The 13,722-nt window shown below is 57.4% G+C and overlaps 2 protein-coding genes, 1 long non-coding RNA gene and 4 other non-coding genes across 8 annotated transcripts; 1 reads left to right on the plus strand and 6 right to left on the minus strand.

Annotated features, from left to right (window-relative positions):
* The first annotated feature begins 893 nt into the window (after positions 1-893).
* TAF12 (TATA-box binding protein associated factor 12) lies at positions 894-5,056 on the plus strand. Its single transcript, XM_026043555.1, has 6 exons — positions 894-978; positions 2,529-2,780; positions 3,181-3,258; positions 3,516-3,630; positions 3,738-3,826; positions 4,595-5,056. Exons 1-6 carry the CDS (start codon positions 910-912, stop codon positions 4,628-4,630), a joined length of 639 nt encoding a protein of 212 aa, XP_025899340.1. The 5' UTR covers positions 894-909; the 3' UTR covers positions 4,631-5,056.
* A 686-nt stretch (positions 5,057-5,742) lies between these two features.
* Positions 5,743-6,800, minus strand: RAB42 (RAB42, member RAS oncogene family). The gene is made up of 2 exons (XM_026043556.1): positions 6,586-6,800; positions 5,743-6,157 (listed from the first exon to the last, which is right to left on the minus strand). The coding sequence occupies exons 1-2, from the start codon at positions 6,798-6,800 to the stop codon at positions 5,743-5,745; spliced, it is 630 nt and encodes a 209-aa protein (XP_025899341.1).
* Positions 6,801-8,038: 1,238 nt separating this feature from the next.
* On the minus strand, positions 8,039-10,237 carry LOC112950814. Of its 2 annotated transcripts, XR_003250082.1 has the most exons (4): positions 10,022-10,237; positions 9,543-9,592; positions 8,731-8,887; positions 8,039-8,255 (listed from the first exon to the last, which is right to left on the minus strand). It is a non-coding gene; the product is annotated as an uncharacterized LOC112950814 (long non-coding RNA). The 2 variants fall into 2 exon arrangements; XR_003250081.1 differs by lacking the exon at positions 10,022-10,237 and having other exon boundaries at positions 9,543-9,718.
* On the minus strand, positions 8,389-8,461 carry LOC112950959. Its single transcript, XR_003250106.1, has one exon. It is a non-coding gene; the product is annotated as a small nucleolar RNA SNORD99 (small nucleolar RNA).
* Positions 9,371-9,505, minus strand: LOC112950955. Its single transcript, XR_003250102.1, has one exon. It is a non-coding gene; the product is annotated as a small nucleolar RNA SNORA61 (small nucleolar RNA).
* On the minus strand, positions 9,724-9,854 carry LOC112950954. The gene has a single exon (XR_003250101.1). It is a non-coding gene; the product is annotated as a small nucleolar RNA SNORA44 (small nucleolar RNA).
* Positions 10,177-10,319, minus strand: LOC112950953. The gene has a single exon (XR_003250100.1). It is a non-coding gene; the product is annotated as a small nucleolar RNA SNORA16B/SNORA16A family (small nucleolar RNA).
* Positions 10,320-13,722: the final 3,403 nt, after the last annotated feature.

The following is a 13,722-nucleotide window of genomic DNA, read 5'->3' on the forward strand; positions in this document are numbered from 1 at the left end:
ACCCGCTGCCGGGCCGGCGCCGCGGGTTGCTGCGCGCCTCGCCCGCCGCGGCACGCTCGCGCTTTGGGTGAAAAGGCGGCGTTTTCGGGTGCGGAGCGGCGGCCTGAGGCCGCCCCGCCGTGCGCGGCCTCCCGGCGGCCCCGCCCGGGCCGGCGCTGGGGGCCTGGGCCCGGCTTTGGGCGGGCTGACCGCGGCCTTGGCCCGGGCTCCGCGTCCAGGGCCCCCGGGCGGCCGAGCCCCGTCCCGGCTCCACCCCGGGGGTCTTCCCACCCGGGACGCGTTGGACGTGGCCGTGGCGGAGGGCGAGAAGGAACCCGGCTTTCTTGAAGCCCTCTCGTTTGCCCGGGGTCTCGTTTCCATGGGGTTCCGGCTCCGCTTTTCCAGAGCSGCTCCAGGGAGGAAGGAGGTTTGAGCCGCTCCTCAGCGCAGATCTCTGAGGGGAAAAAAGGACTTTTCGTTCACTGCCATCCTGTGCTGCAGTGCTACCAGTGCTTGAGAACTGGAGCGCGCTGGTCAAGAGCTGGCGGCTTTAACACAAGAGCCGTTGCCACCGTGGAAGGGGGCAGGTTAATCCAAACACCAGCACTCCCAAGAATCCCTCCCTCTTCTGGCGTCCATTGAAGTTTTGCCGAAATCCCACGTCAGGATCCCCGGAGGTGCCTTGTGGCAGCACAGCTGGGCCCCCACCTACACCTAAAATAGTGGTAGTGGCCTCTTATATCCCCCGTGTGCTGCAGTAAGGACGTGGCGTGCTCTGATGTGGCGCCTGGTGAAACCCTCCGTGTGATTTAATGGGTGATGCAAATGCAAAATATCTGCTATTCCTGTAGGCGTGGGAGCTGCACGGAAGAGGARGAGGAGAGAGTAGGTTAACACTGGCTTGCTGGAAAGCCCCAAAGCTCCCGGAAAATGGCCTGTGCGTTCGCTGGGCCCACGGCGGTCACTGATGTCATTAAAGATCTAGACACTCAGATAGCAGTAAGTAAATGGAGTGACTTTGCCAAGAGCTGGCATGCAGGAGTGGCCTGGGATCCCGCGTATCCCGCTAGTTTTGTGCCTGGCGATCTTGAAAAGCACCTGCCGGGATGCGATAAGATCGTCAAGTAAACGAACAAAACTACGTTGTACTAATAAAGTGCACGAGGCTTCCGGAGCGTCGCCCAAATGCCGCCTTCTGTGCATGGCGGTGGGAATTCCTGCTTCCTGCGGTTGTGAACAGAGGCACGGGAGGCGATGGCTTGGGATCAGGCAGCGCTTTAGCACAAAATCGAGGGGTTTAAGGGCCCACGGGGGGATTTTCCAGCATTTGGTCAGTTAAAATTGATGAGCATCCCGCATATAAAACCTTTCCACGGCGGCGCGTGGGCTCGTGTCGGCATCGAACGCTAAACCGGCCCCGTGCCGAGCGCCTCCGTGCGGCTCCTGGCTCCTTGCTTTTGCTGTGAATTAATCCAAACTAACAGGTTTGCTCTGGTGAGGGGGATGCATYTGTTTGGCCAAGAGGCATAAAACACTCTGATCATCACCTAGTCTTTGCCGTGACTTCTCCGTGYTGGCCTGGGGTCAGGATCGGTGTGTGGAAAGGAAGACTCGGTTGCGAACGGGGCCGTTTGAGGGGAATTGTCACTGGAGRCGGCGGTTAACGTTCCCCGTTTCATTTTTGGCGCTGGTTTCRCGCTGTTGCTCGTGGGCTTCCCGGGGCACGTGCGTGTTTGCGGCGGCTCCTCGTCACCGTCGCCGCGTCCCGCAACGGCAGAGACCTTTGCAGCAAACCCTTAATGAAGCGTTCATTTTGTGCCGGAGCAGCCGCTGCGCTGCCCACGTGATGGACAGCCAAGGATTTGGGCCGCTCCCCTTCCCTGAGCCGGGCTGCAAAGCGAGGAGCAAGCAGATCCCTCGCAATCCTGGAATTTAGAGCCTTGGGGCTTGCTAATTCCCTGAATAGTGCCTGCTGCCTAGCGGTGAACCTGGCAGATCCGAGCGAYGAGTTGAGCTGCTGCAGCCCGGTTGTGCCTCGCTGTGGGCAGTCGGGCAGATCTTCCTGCGGTTTCCAGCGGCGCGGGCACGGCCAGGGGGTCGCGGGGGCTCTTGGTTCCCCTGTCGCGTTGTCTCTGCGTCCCCCCAGCTCCAGCTCTTGGGCCTGGATCTGAGCCTGGCGGTGGCTTCTGTGTGAGTGGTACTGGTGGGAACTGCTGCTCTGGGCAGAGGGGCCGAAAACGCAGCCTCCGCCCCGCAGCGCTTTGCGGCACGGGCTGGTGCCGGGGAGAGGGGCGTCCCGGCGGGATTGGTCCCGAGGAAGAGGAAGGAGCAGGTGGAATGAGCGGGCGCTGCCTGTGCTCAGCCAGGGCACCGCATGCAGCCGTTGAGCTTCTCGTGGCAAGCTCTGTTTTCCAGGGGATGTTTCCTCTTTCCTAAAACTTTTCCCTTCCCTGCTTTGTCCAGAGAGACCTGATCCGCACAAAGCTCCGTGTCCTCTCACTTCCTTGGAGTTCCCTTCTCTCATGGCTAACCCTTGCTCTCTTTTCCAGTTGATTGGCTTGGGTCCCCACAACCCCAAGAAGAAGCAAGACCTGGAGAAGCTTTATGATCTGAAAGCTAAAGCCCAACAGATTATGAACCAGTTTGGCCCCTCTACCTTGATCAACCTCTCCAACTTCTCCTCCATAAAGCCGGAACCMGCCAGCACTCCGCCACAGAGCTCCATGGCCAACAGCACCACGGTGGCAAAGATGCCGGGGACGCCGAGCGGAGGAGGGCGGCTCAGTCCCGAAAGCAACCAGGTAACCTCATCCCTGGCTGTGGCACGGCAGGGAAAACAGTTGGTTCCTCTCTAAATTGCTGGGAAATGCGTAATAATGAAGGATCAATCACTTTCTGAGTGAGCCATCGTCCTCACGGAGTAGGGTTATTTAAAATCCTACTAYGTGGGATGTAATAGTGTGTAATAAAATAAAATAATTTATTACACTGAGGTCTGTTATCTGGTCAAAGCTGGCAGGGATACTTGGAAATAGCTCCTCGATACCTGGTCCTTCCCATTTCGGCCCTTCCTGACGTGCTGCCGTGTGTCACCGCGCGTCACCTGGGCCTCGGGGGAGTGGGGCACGAGGTCTCTGCTGGGAGGGCAGCTGCTTTGCTAAGGTAGGGCCRTCAGTTCTTCCTTCCTTCCCCTGCTTGCAGGTTTTAACCAAGAAGAAACTACAGGACCTGGTGCGTGAGGTGGACCCGAACGAGCAGCTGGATGAGGATGTGGAGGAGGTAGATACCGAGGAGCCGGCCCGGGGCTCCCCAGAACAGGATTCCCTTGTCAGAGCAGGAGGGGTTGGTTCCTGCTCCGCTGCTGCACGTTTCCTGCAGGCTCCAGGCCTCCCAATGCTAGGGAGGGCTTTAAAACTGCAGGGGCAGCAAATGCCTTTGAGTATTTGCTTCTGAGAGCTCGAGCCCGTCGCTTGGCGCGCTCTGGGCCGTGCGGCTCGGGGGTGATGAGGCTGCTTGCTGTCCTTGCTCCGTGACAGATGCTGTTGCAGATCGCTGACGATTTCATAGAGAGCGTGGTGACGGCAGCGTGCCAGCTCGCGCGGCACCGCAAATCCAACACGCTGGAAGTCAAAGACGTCCAGTTGCATCTCGGTAAGTGGCTGTTCTGCCTCTGGTGAGAGCTGGGCACACCCCGTGCCACCAGGGCGAACCTGACCAGGATAGTGTTCATCACTGCCACCCTGTGCCCTCTCTTCCAGAACGCCAGTGGAACATGTGGATCCCAGGCTTTGGTTCCGAAGAAATCAGGCCCTACAAAAAAGCCTGCACTACAGAAGCTCACAAACAGGTACGGAGCCCTTGGTGCTAACACCTAGAGTAGATAGAAGGTGACAGAGGAGAGTCTTACGGGGCTGCTGGCACTTTGTGTATTTGTATCGTCTCTTCCCACTGGTTTGGAATTGAATCCCCTTGTAGGGTCCCCTCACACGTCTCTGYAGAGAGTTGTGTTTGCTCTGGTTATTTGCGGGAGCGCTCACACTGAGAGCCCCCCGAGCTGCAGGCAGTGCCAACTGTCCTCGGGCACATCCCGGGCTCCATCTTCGTGCAGCTCCGCTTGTTCCGTGGAAGATCCGTGTCCAAGAATGCTRGGCTAAACGCGCAGCACATGCGCGAGTAACTGGAACCCTCCACGCTGCGTTTGCCACCATAACAAGGGAAACAGCTGCAAAAATCRTAAAGGCCTGGGAAGATGCAGGGAGAGAGACACTTGTTCTGGAATTTCAGCTGTAGACTGGAGCAGAGCAGCTCTGTTTTCCCCTAGTTTTTCTTCAATGCGTGGGGCTGCTGCTGTTTAAACATGCAGTGGGAGGCAAAGGCCTTGACGTGGGTTGTAGAGACCATAAGCACCTCTAAGACTGTAGGTGTTTTGTTTTTCGCTGGCTCTGAGCACATTAAGATTTCCATGAACTGGAAGGCCTGTGTTGAAGCGAGTCAGGCAGTGTCCCGAGATCCCGCCTGCTCGGCGTCGTTCCCACTGGAGTAGTTTCCAAGCTTGTTTTGCAGTTTCCTTGTCCGAGACTCTTGGCTTCCCCTGTTTTTCTCTTCTTTGTCACAGAGAATGGCGTTGATCCGCAAAACTACCAAGAAATAACCCCTGGGAAGAGCTGGGAGACGACGCCAGTGCATTTTGGGATATCTGCCTCTCCGCTGAAGCCTCCTCCATGCCATCCATGGGATATTTTTTTTAATGCTTACAGAGAAGCATATATTTTTTATTAACGGTGCAGCAATATCTGACTTTATGGGGAGATCTGCCAAAAACRTTCTACGCCCCCTTCCTCATCCCCGCTCAGAGCGCAACGTATCTCAAAGCAAAGACTTTTTATTTGTGACTTGAAAGTGGTTTATCGTATCAGTGATTATCCGAGGGACAGAGCATTTGATCGTGTGTGGGACAGTATTAGCAGCATCTGTAGAGGTTTTTGTTTCCTCCTTCCCGCCCCTACCTGTTCCAGTACTTTGTAATGTCAGTGTTTATATAAATACTTGCGTTTGTTTTACATGAATAAAGAAATTATTAAGCTAACACCGCGACTTAGTTTTGTGCTGTTAAAAAGGGAGGGAGAGAAGCTGCGAGGGAAAGGAGCAGCCTGGGGGAGAGCTGGGGTTTTGTGCGGCCTGTAGGAGATCTCCAGTGCTGGCCCTGGAAGAGAGGGCGAGGTTCTGGCTGCTTGCTCTAACGGGGTGAGAAGGGGCGAAGCTGCTGCTGGAGCTGTGGGACAGGGGAGGAGGAGCAGGTGCCTCCGGGYGTGCCCTACGTGCAGGGGAAGGTTGATGGGAGCAGCGGGTGCCCCAGAGCAAGCTCTCGTGGCCCCGGGGGCTGCCAGCACGCAGGGAGAGGCTGTTGGAGCGGTTCAGAAACCAGCGCGGCCTCTCCTTCCCCGAGGAACCGGGGGCACAGGAGCAACCAGCGCAGCCGCGGGGCCGGGCCGGGCTGGSAGAGGAGGGAGCCCTCCCTGCACRGCCGKGGGGACGCGCGYGTGCCCCTCGCAGCCACGAGCGYCGCAGTGTCCATCCGCACCCTCCCAAGCGCCGCGGTGCCCCTTCCCCGCCACCATCACCCCAGGAAGACGCGGGCAGCGGGGAGGTGAGCGCAGCCTCTTTAATGTGGCGCYGCGGGGCCGCGCTGCCCTCCGTGCCCGCGCCGAGGCGGCGGCCGGCGTCCCGCGGGCGCCCGCGCCAGGGCCCCGCTCTAGCCCCGCTCTAGCACGCGCAGCGCTTGGGCTGCTCCCGCTCGTCGGGCGGCGGGAGCGGGAGGCTGCTCTTGATGCCGGCCCAGGCGGCGGCGGCGCCCGGCCGCCCCGTGCGCAGCGCCTCGTAGATGGCGAGCGCCAGCGTGCGGAAGGCCGGCGCCACGTTGCTCGCGTCCTTGGCCGACGTCTCCACGTAGGGCGCGCCCAGCGYGGCCGCCAGCCGCTCGGCCTCGGTGCGGCCCACGCGCCGCTCGCCCGCCAGGTCGCTCTTGTGGCCCACCAGGAGGAAGACGAGGCGGGCCGGCCGCACGGCGTCCGTCACGTCGCGGTGCCAGCCCCGCACGCTCTCGAAGGACGCGCGGTTGGTGATGTCGAAGAGCAGCATCGCGCCGGCCGCGTTGCGGTAGTAGGAGCGAGTCACCGACCTGGGGCAGCGCGAGGGGGGCAAGGAGGGTGAGCAGCCCAGGGCGGGGGGCTCAGCCAGAGCCTCCTGCTCCCAGGGGAGCCTCCCTGTCCCCCCTGTCCCCGGGGCGGTGGCAGCTGCAGGTGGCTCTGTCCTGGTGCCAGCGCTGGCGGGAAGTGACTCCACTTGGGTCTTGCAGGAACATCGTGGGTCCCCCCAGCCCAGARGAGCGACAATGAGGGGGGTCTCAGGGTACTGCAACCCCCTGGGAGAAGGAGGGTTGAGCCTGTGGGTGCTGGGCTCACGAGGAGGATGACGACGAGCAACACAGCTCTGGGTGCCCCTTGGGTTTGGATCCCACTATCCCTCTCCCCCCAACTCCCATGGAGGCCTCGGAGAAGCCACCTGGACACCCCCATCTCCACCACCCTCCATGGAGCCCAGACCCACCTGAACCGCTCCTGCCCGGCCGTGTCCCAGAACTGCAGCTTGACGCGGAGCCCCGGCCGCAGCTCCACGTGCCGCACGTAGAAATCCACCCCCACCGTCTGGTCGGGGGCCTCCAGGAAGGCRCCCTGCGTGTAGCGCCGCAGCAGCGAGGACTTGCCCACCGTGGAGTCCCCCAGCATGATGATGCGGAACTGGTAGTGCCAGGCGGCCTCCATGGGCCCAGCCGGCGCCGGCGCCGCGCGTCCCGGCTYGCCGGGGCGGTGCTGCCCCGGGCGCAGGGCGCAGCGCGTCTGCCTCTCGCGGGCACAGCCCTCACGGGGCGGGAAAGCACCTGGTTTCTTAAGTGGATGCAGGAGGGAGGTTTTTCCCATATGCGAGGGTCAAAGCTGAGCTTGTGTCTGTGTCTCCTGAGAGCGAGATGGGGCTTTGGAGCATCCTGCTCCAGCACGGGCCAAGAGAGGCCCAGGAGTGAAACAAGCCTGCCTTGGTGACCCCCATCAGTGTGCCGCTGCCGCTGGGTCTCATCCCATTCTCAGGGACAGGGCTCCGTCGCGAGGCTCCTGCTGGGACTGGGCCCGATCCAGCCCCGCGGGCAGCAGCGCCTTGTGGACGGGCCCGCRAGTGCCATCAAGGGCCGCACCGCCCGGAGGCCCCCGTCTCTGCTGAGGCCACAGCTGCTTCGCTGCACTTGTGGCCACCAGCACGAGGGGCACGTTGCTGATGGCCACCTTGCAGTGCCGCTGAGGGACGTGCCTGAAGGAGGAGCCCCGGGTGACACTGAAGAGAGGAGGACGGTGCCACGCTCTGCTAGGACCTGGCCCTGGCCCTGSCCCTTGGAGCCTCTTCCACCCTCCGGGTTCCCCAGCTTCCGCCTGAGGCGCTCGGGGAGGAAAAGCCTCTGCTCGCCGGGCTTGCTCCCTAGACTCCATGAGGCCACAACATCCTTGTGGAAGCCACGCTGTGCCCACAGCCCCCACTCCCGTGGGGCACCCCCCAGCCCGTGTCCCAGCGCTGCAGCTCCCCCAGCCCGTTAGGACCCCAACACCTCCCTGCTTGTGAGCAGAGCAAGGCAGGGAAGAGAAGCCAGGAGTCCCTTTCCAGTGTATTTTTTTTTCCAGCCAGAGAGTTTTCCAACTATTCTGCTTTCTGGAGTAGACAGGGAGAGACCCAGCTGCCTGAGCAGCCTCCATTTCCATCCCTGGCTCCTTTTCCAGCCTGGCTTTCACCAGGGTACTCCCTTCTCCATCCCCGTGCAGGCCCCTTCGTTCCGCGCGTCACCCACACGAGTTTGTCAGTCACAGGGGGACAGCCCTGACCACGAGATCCCCTCAACCCCGTTGGGATCAGCTGCTCCAGCCGAACCTGCAGCTCTGCCCCTGTTATTAAGGACGAAGCCAGAGCTCAGCCCCAAGCAAACACCACAACACGAGGAGCCACAGCGAGCGTCAAGCACTTTATTTGTCCTCCAAACATTTCAAGTGCAGACACTTTCCAAAACTCTCCATGGCAGAAACCTGCTTCCGTGCTCAGTTACTGAGGAACTGGAGCTGCTGCTGCCTGCAGCACCAGGGCCCTGCGCCCCGCAGCTGCCGTCCCAAACGGGGGAGCTCCTGCCCCATGCAGGAGCCACAAGCTGGTTACTGGGACCGCTCATCTCATTCCATTTAGACCTGAAGAGGAAAAAGGAAGAACCTGAATGAAGAGCAGTTTGACTCGGAACAGCATCAGTTTTCAGCTGCGTTCAGGGCTAAGTCCCTGGGATTCCCTCTCCCAGGGCTTCTCCGTGCTTTTAGCTAGTTTGCTGCCTGGCCTCAGCCCCATATCCGCAGGATTCATCCAGCAGTCTCCAAAGAAAGAGGTGTCATCACTGACCAGGCTGGCTGTGCTGTCACTCACCTCCAAGATGCTCTGGCTGGGGATACCAGGCTGCCCAACTACAAACCATACCAGGGACCTTCATCATTCCCACCCGGAGAGCCCCGTCCCACTGCAAACTCCAGCTAAGGATCAGCCGTTTCCACTGGTTGCTTGGGAAAGGATTAAAGAGGAGCTGCTGACAGCAGAGGGAGAGCTCACAGCACGGTGTACACTGTTCTTTGTGGTCTGGGATGGCCGAGATGTCACCCAAAGAAACACGGAACCAACCTCAGAGTTATTCCCAAGGACACTCCCATGCTGAGCTGCAGTTTCCCCACACACAACTCAGGTCTTTTGCAGGGCAAACTTGACTCTCTCCATGGAAGCAGGGGATCAATGACTTGAYTCCATGAGTTCTCAGCCTTTCCCACTAAGCAAGTGATTCCTGAAGGAGAAATCACACACGAGTCACTTCAGGGAACCTGAAGGAGCAATTTATGTAACAAAACTCACTGTACGATGGTTTTTATTTCACACGGTTCCTCTTGTTTTAGCGAAACCATCCTTGTTTCCTCCCCACTCCCCCCCCTTTTTTTTACAAAACAAGATGGGCACAAAGCCGTTCCAATCCCAACCTTTACACTCCTCCCTCCCAGCTGACTGCAAGTGTTCAAGCTGCTTTGTGTTCTTGCCCCTAGTCTCTGAAAAAGAGCCACTCACCATGATCCTGGTGAGCCCTAGCCCTAAGACTCTGATCGACATTGTTACCTTCTCCTTGGGCACACGCACATTTCTGGGTATGCCAATCTCCACGCTAACACTTCCACTGCCAGCCTGCACAGATCCTCAATGCCCTTGTTCCCTTCCTGACCAGCAGGTTTCACTCCTGCTCCAGCCTCCCCCAAAGCAGCACGCCAGACCTAAGGTGCCATGTCTGCAGCCTGGCCCTTCTCAGAGCACGGCCCACGAGCAGAGAGGCACAGGCCAGCCGGCATTTTGCTCTTCCTCCTTTTTCGACCACAAGATCGGTATTCAGATCTAATGGGAAAGGGATCTGGAGGGCAAAGCGCTTCTGCTCCGACAGGCGCCTCCGTCCTCACCTCGCAGGCGGCTCTGTGGGTCTCGGCAAGCGCCTCATCGTCCTGCAAACCTGCAACACGTTAGAGCAGCACCGTCAGGAACGGCCGGCAGATCCTGTCCTTCCCGGACACACGTCACCAACACCCCCCTCCAGAAACCAGCACTCTAGGAGGAGGAACAAGGTAACATACGTCCCTGAGAACATATAGGAGGGGCGAGTGACAGCGACGGGCAGAAGAGGCCCGGYAGTCAAAGACCCTCCCGTTGCTCTCGCGTGTTGTTGGAGAGCRGAGGCTACTCTGGGGAGCCGCCGCTCTTGGATTAACACGCGGGCTGAGAAACCCGCCTCGGCAGAGCGCGCTGGGGCTGCAGAGGGACAGGGGGCAGCTACAGAGCTATTTATCAGCGCGCAGGGACGTCCCATTCCCAGCTCTGCCCCTCGCAAATGAGGCCGGGGAAAGCGGGGGGAAGAACACGGAGCCTCCACGGCAGCCCTCACCTGCCGGGGCCCTCGCTGGCCGGGATCACCTTCCTCGGCGGCGGGAGCCCGGGGGGCTTCGCTGTCACGCRGCTTCTTCCAGAGAGAAGAAAGGTTTTAGCGCAAGGGCCGGGCGTGGGGAGCCGCAGCGCGGCAGAGCCGCCCCTTGGCCGGCGCTGTGTCTTTTCCCGGGATGTTGCCAGGCAGTTACGGCAGCACAAACCGCGCGGCGACCGTCAGGGAAAACTGCTCGCTCTCGGCTCCTTTTTGACTGCGCCAGCCACGCGGCGGAGCGGGCGCAGCTTCGACAGGGCCTCTCCATCCGCCCGCCCGCCCGCTCCCTCACGGCCCATCGCGGCCTCACGAAACGCGGCCGGCAGCACACGGAGCCCCGGAGCMCCGATGCGGCAGGGCCGAGCGGCGGGGGGAACCCGCGGGCGCGGCGGATGGCGGCGGATTCTCCGCGCCGCCATCACCCACCTGCAGAGCCACCACCGCGGGCAGAGGCCGACACCCGGCCGCCGCGGCCTTTTATAGGCCGGCAGCGCGGGCGCTGATTGGCTCCCATAGACRCGCCCTCCCGCAGCGCCTTCTGGGAGTTGTAGTTCGCGCCGCCTCCCCCCWATGCCATAGGGTGATCCCAATTCCCAAGGATACCCCCCCACGCACCATCCTCGCACTGCAGCAGGAAAAGCTGGGATCTCCCTCCAAAGTCGGAGGGCCTCAGGTTTTYCCYKGKTKKTYCCYYCYTTWGTTGTTCCCCTATCAYAGCTAGAGACACCCTGTCCTCCGAGAATCAGAGGAAAGTTTCTTGGGAACAATAGTCTGCCCAAACAATATCTCTGTCATTTCCCTGTCTAATTAGTGGAGAGCAGTTAAAAGGAGAGCACCTGCTCGCTGATGGGAAGGGCCTCCTGATGCAGATAGCAACGCTGAAGCCATAGCCGCAAGGAGAAGCGCGGATGAAATCCTGGATCTCAGACTCAGGCGGAAATGTCTGCTTCCTGCCCTGGAGAAGGGGGGAAAAGGAGAGAAAATCAGTTAACTTTTAATCTGTCCCAAGCAATGTTGGCAACTTTTGGGTTCCTCCTGCTTAGGAATCACCCCTTAATCTCATTATTCCAGCACAAAGTTGCCAGATCACCCATGAAGAAAAATCTGGCACTCATTTAAAGCAGCAACAAGTCTGAAAAGGAGCCTCAAATCTTGCATGACCAAAGTCTTCTAAAAACACTACTTGACAAATGTGGTGGGGACAGCTCGCAAGCAGGTGGTGCCGGCCGCCTGCTGCGTGAACTCTGCAGCTGCCGTGCGGAGTCATGCGCCATTCCCAGATGGACTAATTCTCCTTGGCACGGTACCACCGGCAGAGTGAGCACAGAAACCTCCCCGGCAGATCCCAAAGCATCACAGGGCCTGGGAGCTTAAAAGAAAAAAATAAAGATTCTGAAGACCTTGATAAACACCAAGTGTTTGGGAAGAGAAAATCTTCCAAGTGATAAATGGGGAAAGATGCCAACGASAATCCTGAAAACCAAAGCTCTTCCCTGCCCAAATGAGGGAGAGAAACAGAGCTCCRAATGGAAGTGAAGAAAATCCTGCTCTGTATTGGTGGTGCGTGACCGCAGTCCAGCGAGGGCTCTGGTCAAGCCTCCCGTACGGTTTGGGCTCTTCTGTCCAGCAGCTTCGTACGGCAGGACCTGCAATCCTCACCTCAGGACAGGAGTTGACATTGGCTCTGATGGTGTCACCCAAAGGGAAGCGCTTGATAAAAAACAATTTGTAAAAAGAAAAAACAAACAAACAAACCCAAAAAAAAACCCAAAAAAGCAAGACACTGAGCCACTGCCTTCACTAACCCCTGCAGACCCCAAGGGGCCTGCAAGCAGAGAGGACAAGACCAGCCCTGCTCATGCACAGCTGCTGATGGGTATCATTTTCACCTCATTATCTACCACTGCTTTCATCGTGCATATTTTACAGGAGAAGCAGCCTGTTAGTGGAGCAAGACTGAGTATGTGACTATAAAACTCTTCTTACCAAATCTGGGATGAGCTGCAAAGGCAGAAAAGAATAGCAGCTTGGAAGCAAGAGGGGCTTCCTTCCAAARAAATATTTGGGACAAGTGAAAAGGTAAAGAAAGTTTGTCAGGGTAACTTTTCCTGAACTGACTTTATCTCTTTTTTCAGTGTAGTTCTTGCATTTGCAATTCACGTGCTATCCTGTTACAAAGAAAAACCAGGAGGTGTCCAAGCAGAGCTCAAAGTGCGTGGGACAGGATCTAGGGAGGCTACAAACTTCTCTGGCCCAAGTTTGGGAGACAAGAGAAATCCTCTTTACAGGGAGACAGAGAGYGTAACTGCAGGCTCTCCATCGCAGCCCTCTACTCCCTGCATGGGGCTGCACTGGCAGCTTTCAGAGTTTTTTCCCAGGCCACTGCTCATCCAAACCAACAAACTGTTAATTAAACAGAGAGTAATGGCAACAAGGCACCACGCAGTTTGGAAATCACTGTAACACCTACATATTTTCAACCCCATAGCTGGCTAATCATTTCAGTCTGTATAGCTTACACTAATCCAAGAGGGCCTGCAATTTAAACATAATAATCTAAATTGAATCATCACAAGGATAATAGTGAGACTGCTTAAGACATTTTGTAATCACCAGCAAGCCCTGCATGCCGAGAGGCAGAGCACTTCACAATCTACATTGCAGATTTTGATGCAATTTTCCAAGCAGCATGTAATTCTAGCATATTGTGATATCATCTGCCCTGAAATTTCTTGCCTTTAGCCTGTAAAGATAAAAGTATTATTTACCTTACTACATGGAGTCCTTGGCTTTCATCTTGCATTACACTAAATGCTAATTAATCAGGGCTTTTCCTGTAGCCATCCAAGAGAAACAAAATCCCACACTCCGTTTATCTTGGCTTCCAACACACAAAACCTACCGATCCAGGTGAGTGGATGTTTTGCAGCTCCACATAAAAGGCTCCTCTGTAGTCCAGGTGCTGCAACAGTGGCCGGGAGCTGAAAATGAACATTAAGAAGAATAAACATGTGATACAAAAAAAAAAAAAAAAAAGTCCCAAGAGACGAACAACAGAACCTTGGCTCAAATTCTAAGAAAACAGCCCAAAAAAAAGCGGGTAAAGGTAACTGGAAACAAACAACTACAACGTGATGCTGGGGAGGAAGCTGCTTCTCTCACTAAGCTTGGTAGGGTGAAACTTTTTTTTCACTTTCCSTAAATTTTCGGGGGGGATGGAAGGAAAGTATTTGACCCTGTTTCCCTCCAAAATAACTCCCAATTTGACCAAGAGCTTTAAAGAAACGTATTTCTTCTCCAAGTGCCCTGTGCCTTCCTTACCCTGCGTCCTCAGCATTGCGGTGGGCAGCTGCCTCTCTCTTTCTCAGCCATCAGTCGCCAGCCTCACTTGGTAGCGAGAATGCGGCCCGAAGCCTCTCACCAGCTCTTCTCCTAGAAGCAAACACACGGGTTATGGTAGAGTCTACAGCACCTGTAAATAGGCTCCAGCAGGTAGTATCTGCTGGCCCCTGCACCTCCCAAATTGTCCTCCACCTAAGCACCCAGTATGTGTGCATATTGAACAGGACAGCAGTGCTGACCCGATTTAGAAGAGCAGCATCCATTTGTACAGATAAAATAACGTGGCTTCAGGTCAGCTCCTGTAGAGAATTATGAGGGCTGTATTA

The sequence above is a fragment of the Nothoprocta perdicaria genome, unplaced genomic scaffold (genome assembly GCF_003342845.1).
Source record: "Nothoprocta perdicaria isolate Ctin4 unplaced genomic scaffold, notPer1 scaffold_33, whole genome shotgun sequence".
NCBI lineage: Eukaryota > Metazoa > Chordata > Aves > Tinamiformes > Tinamidae > Nothoprocta > Nothoprocta perdicaria.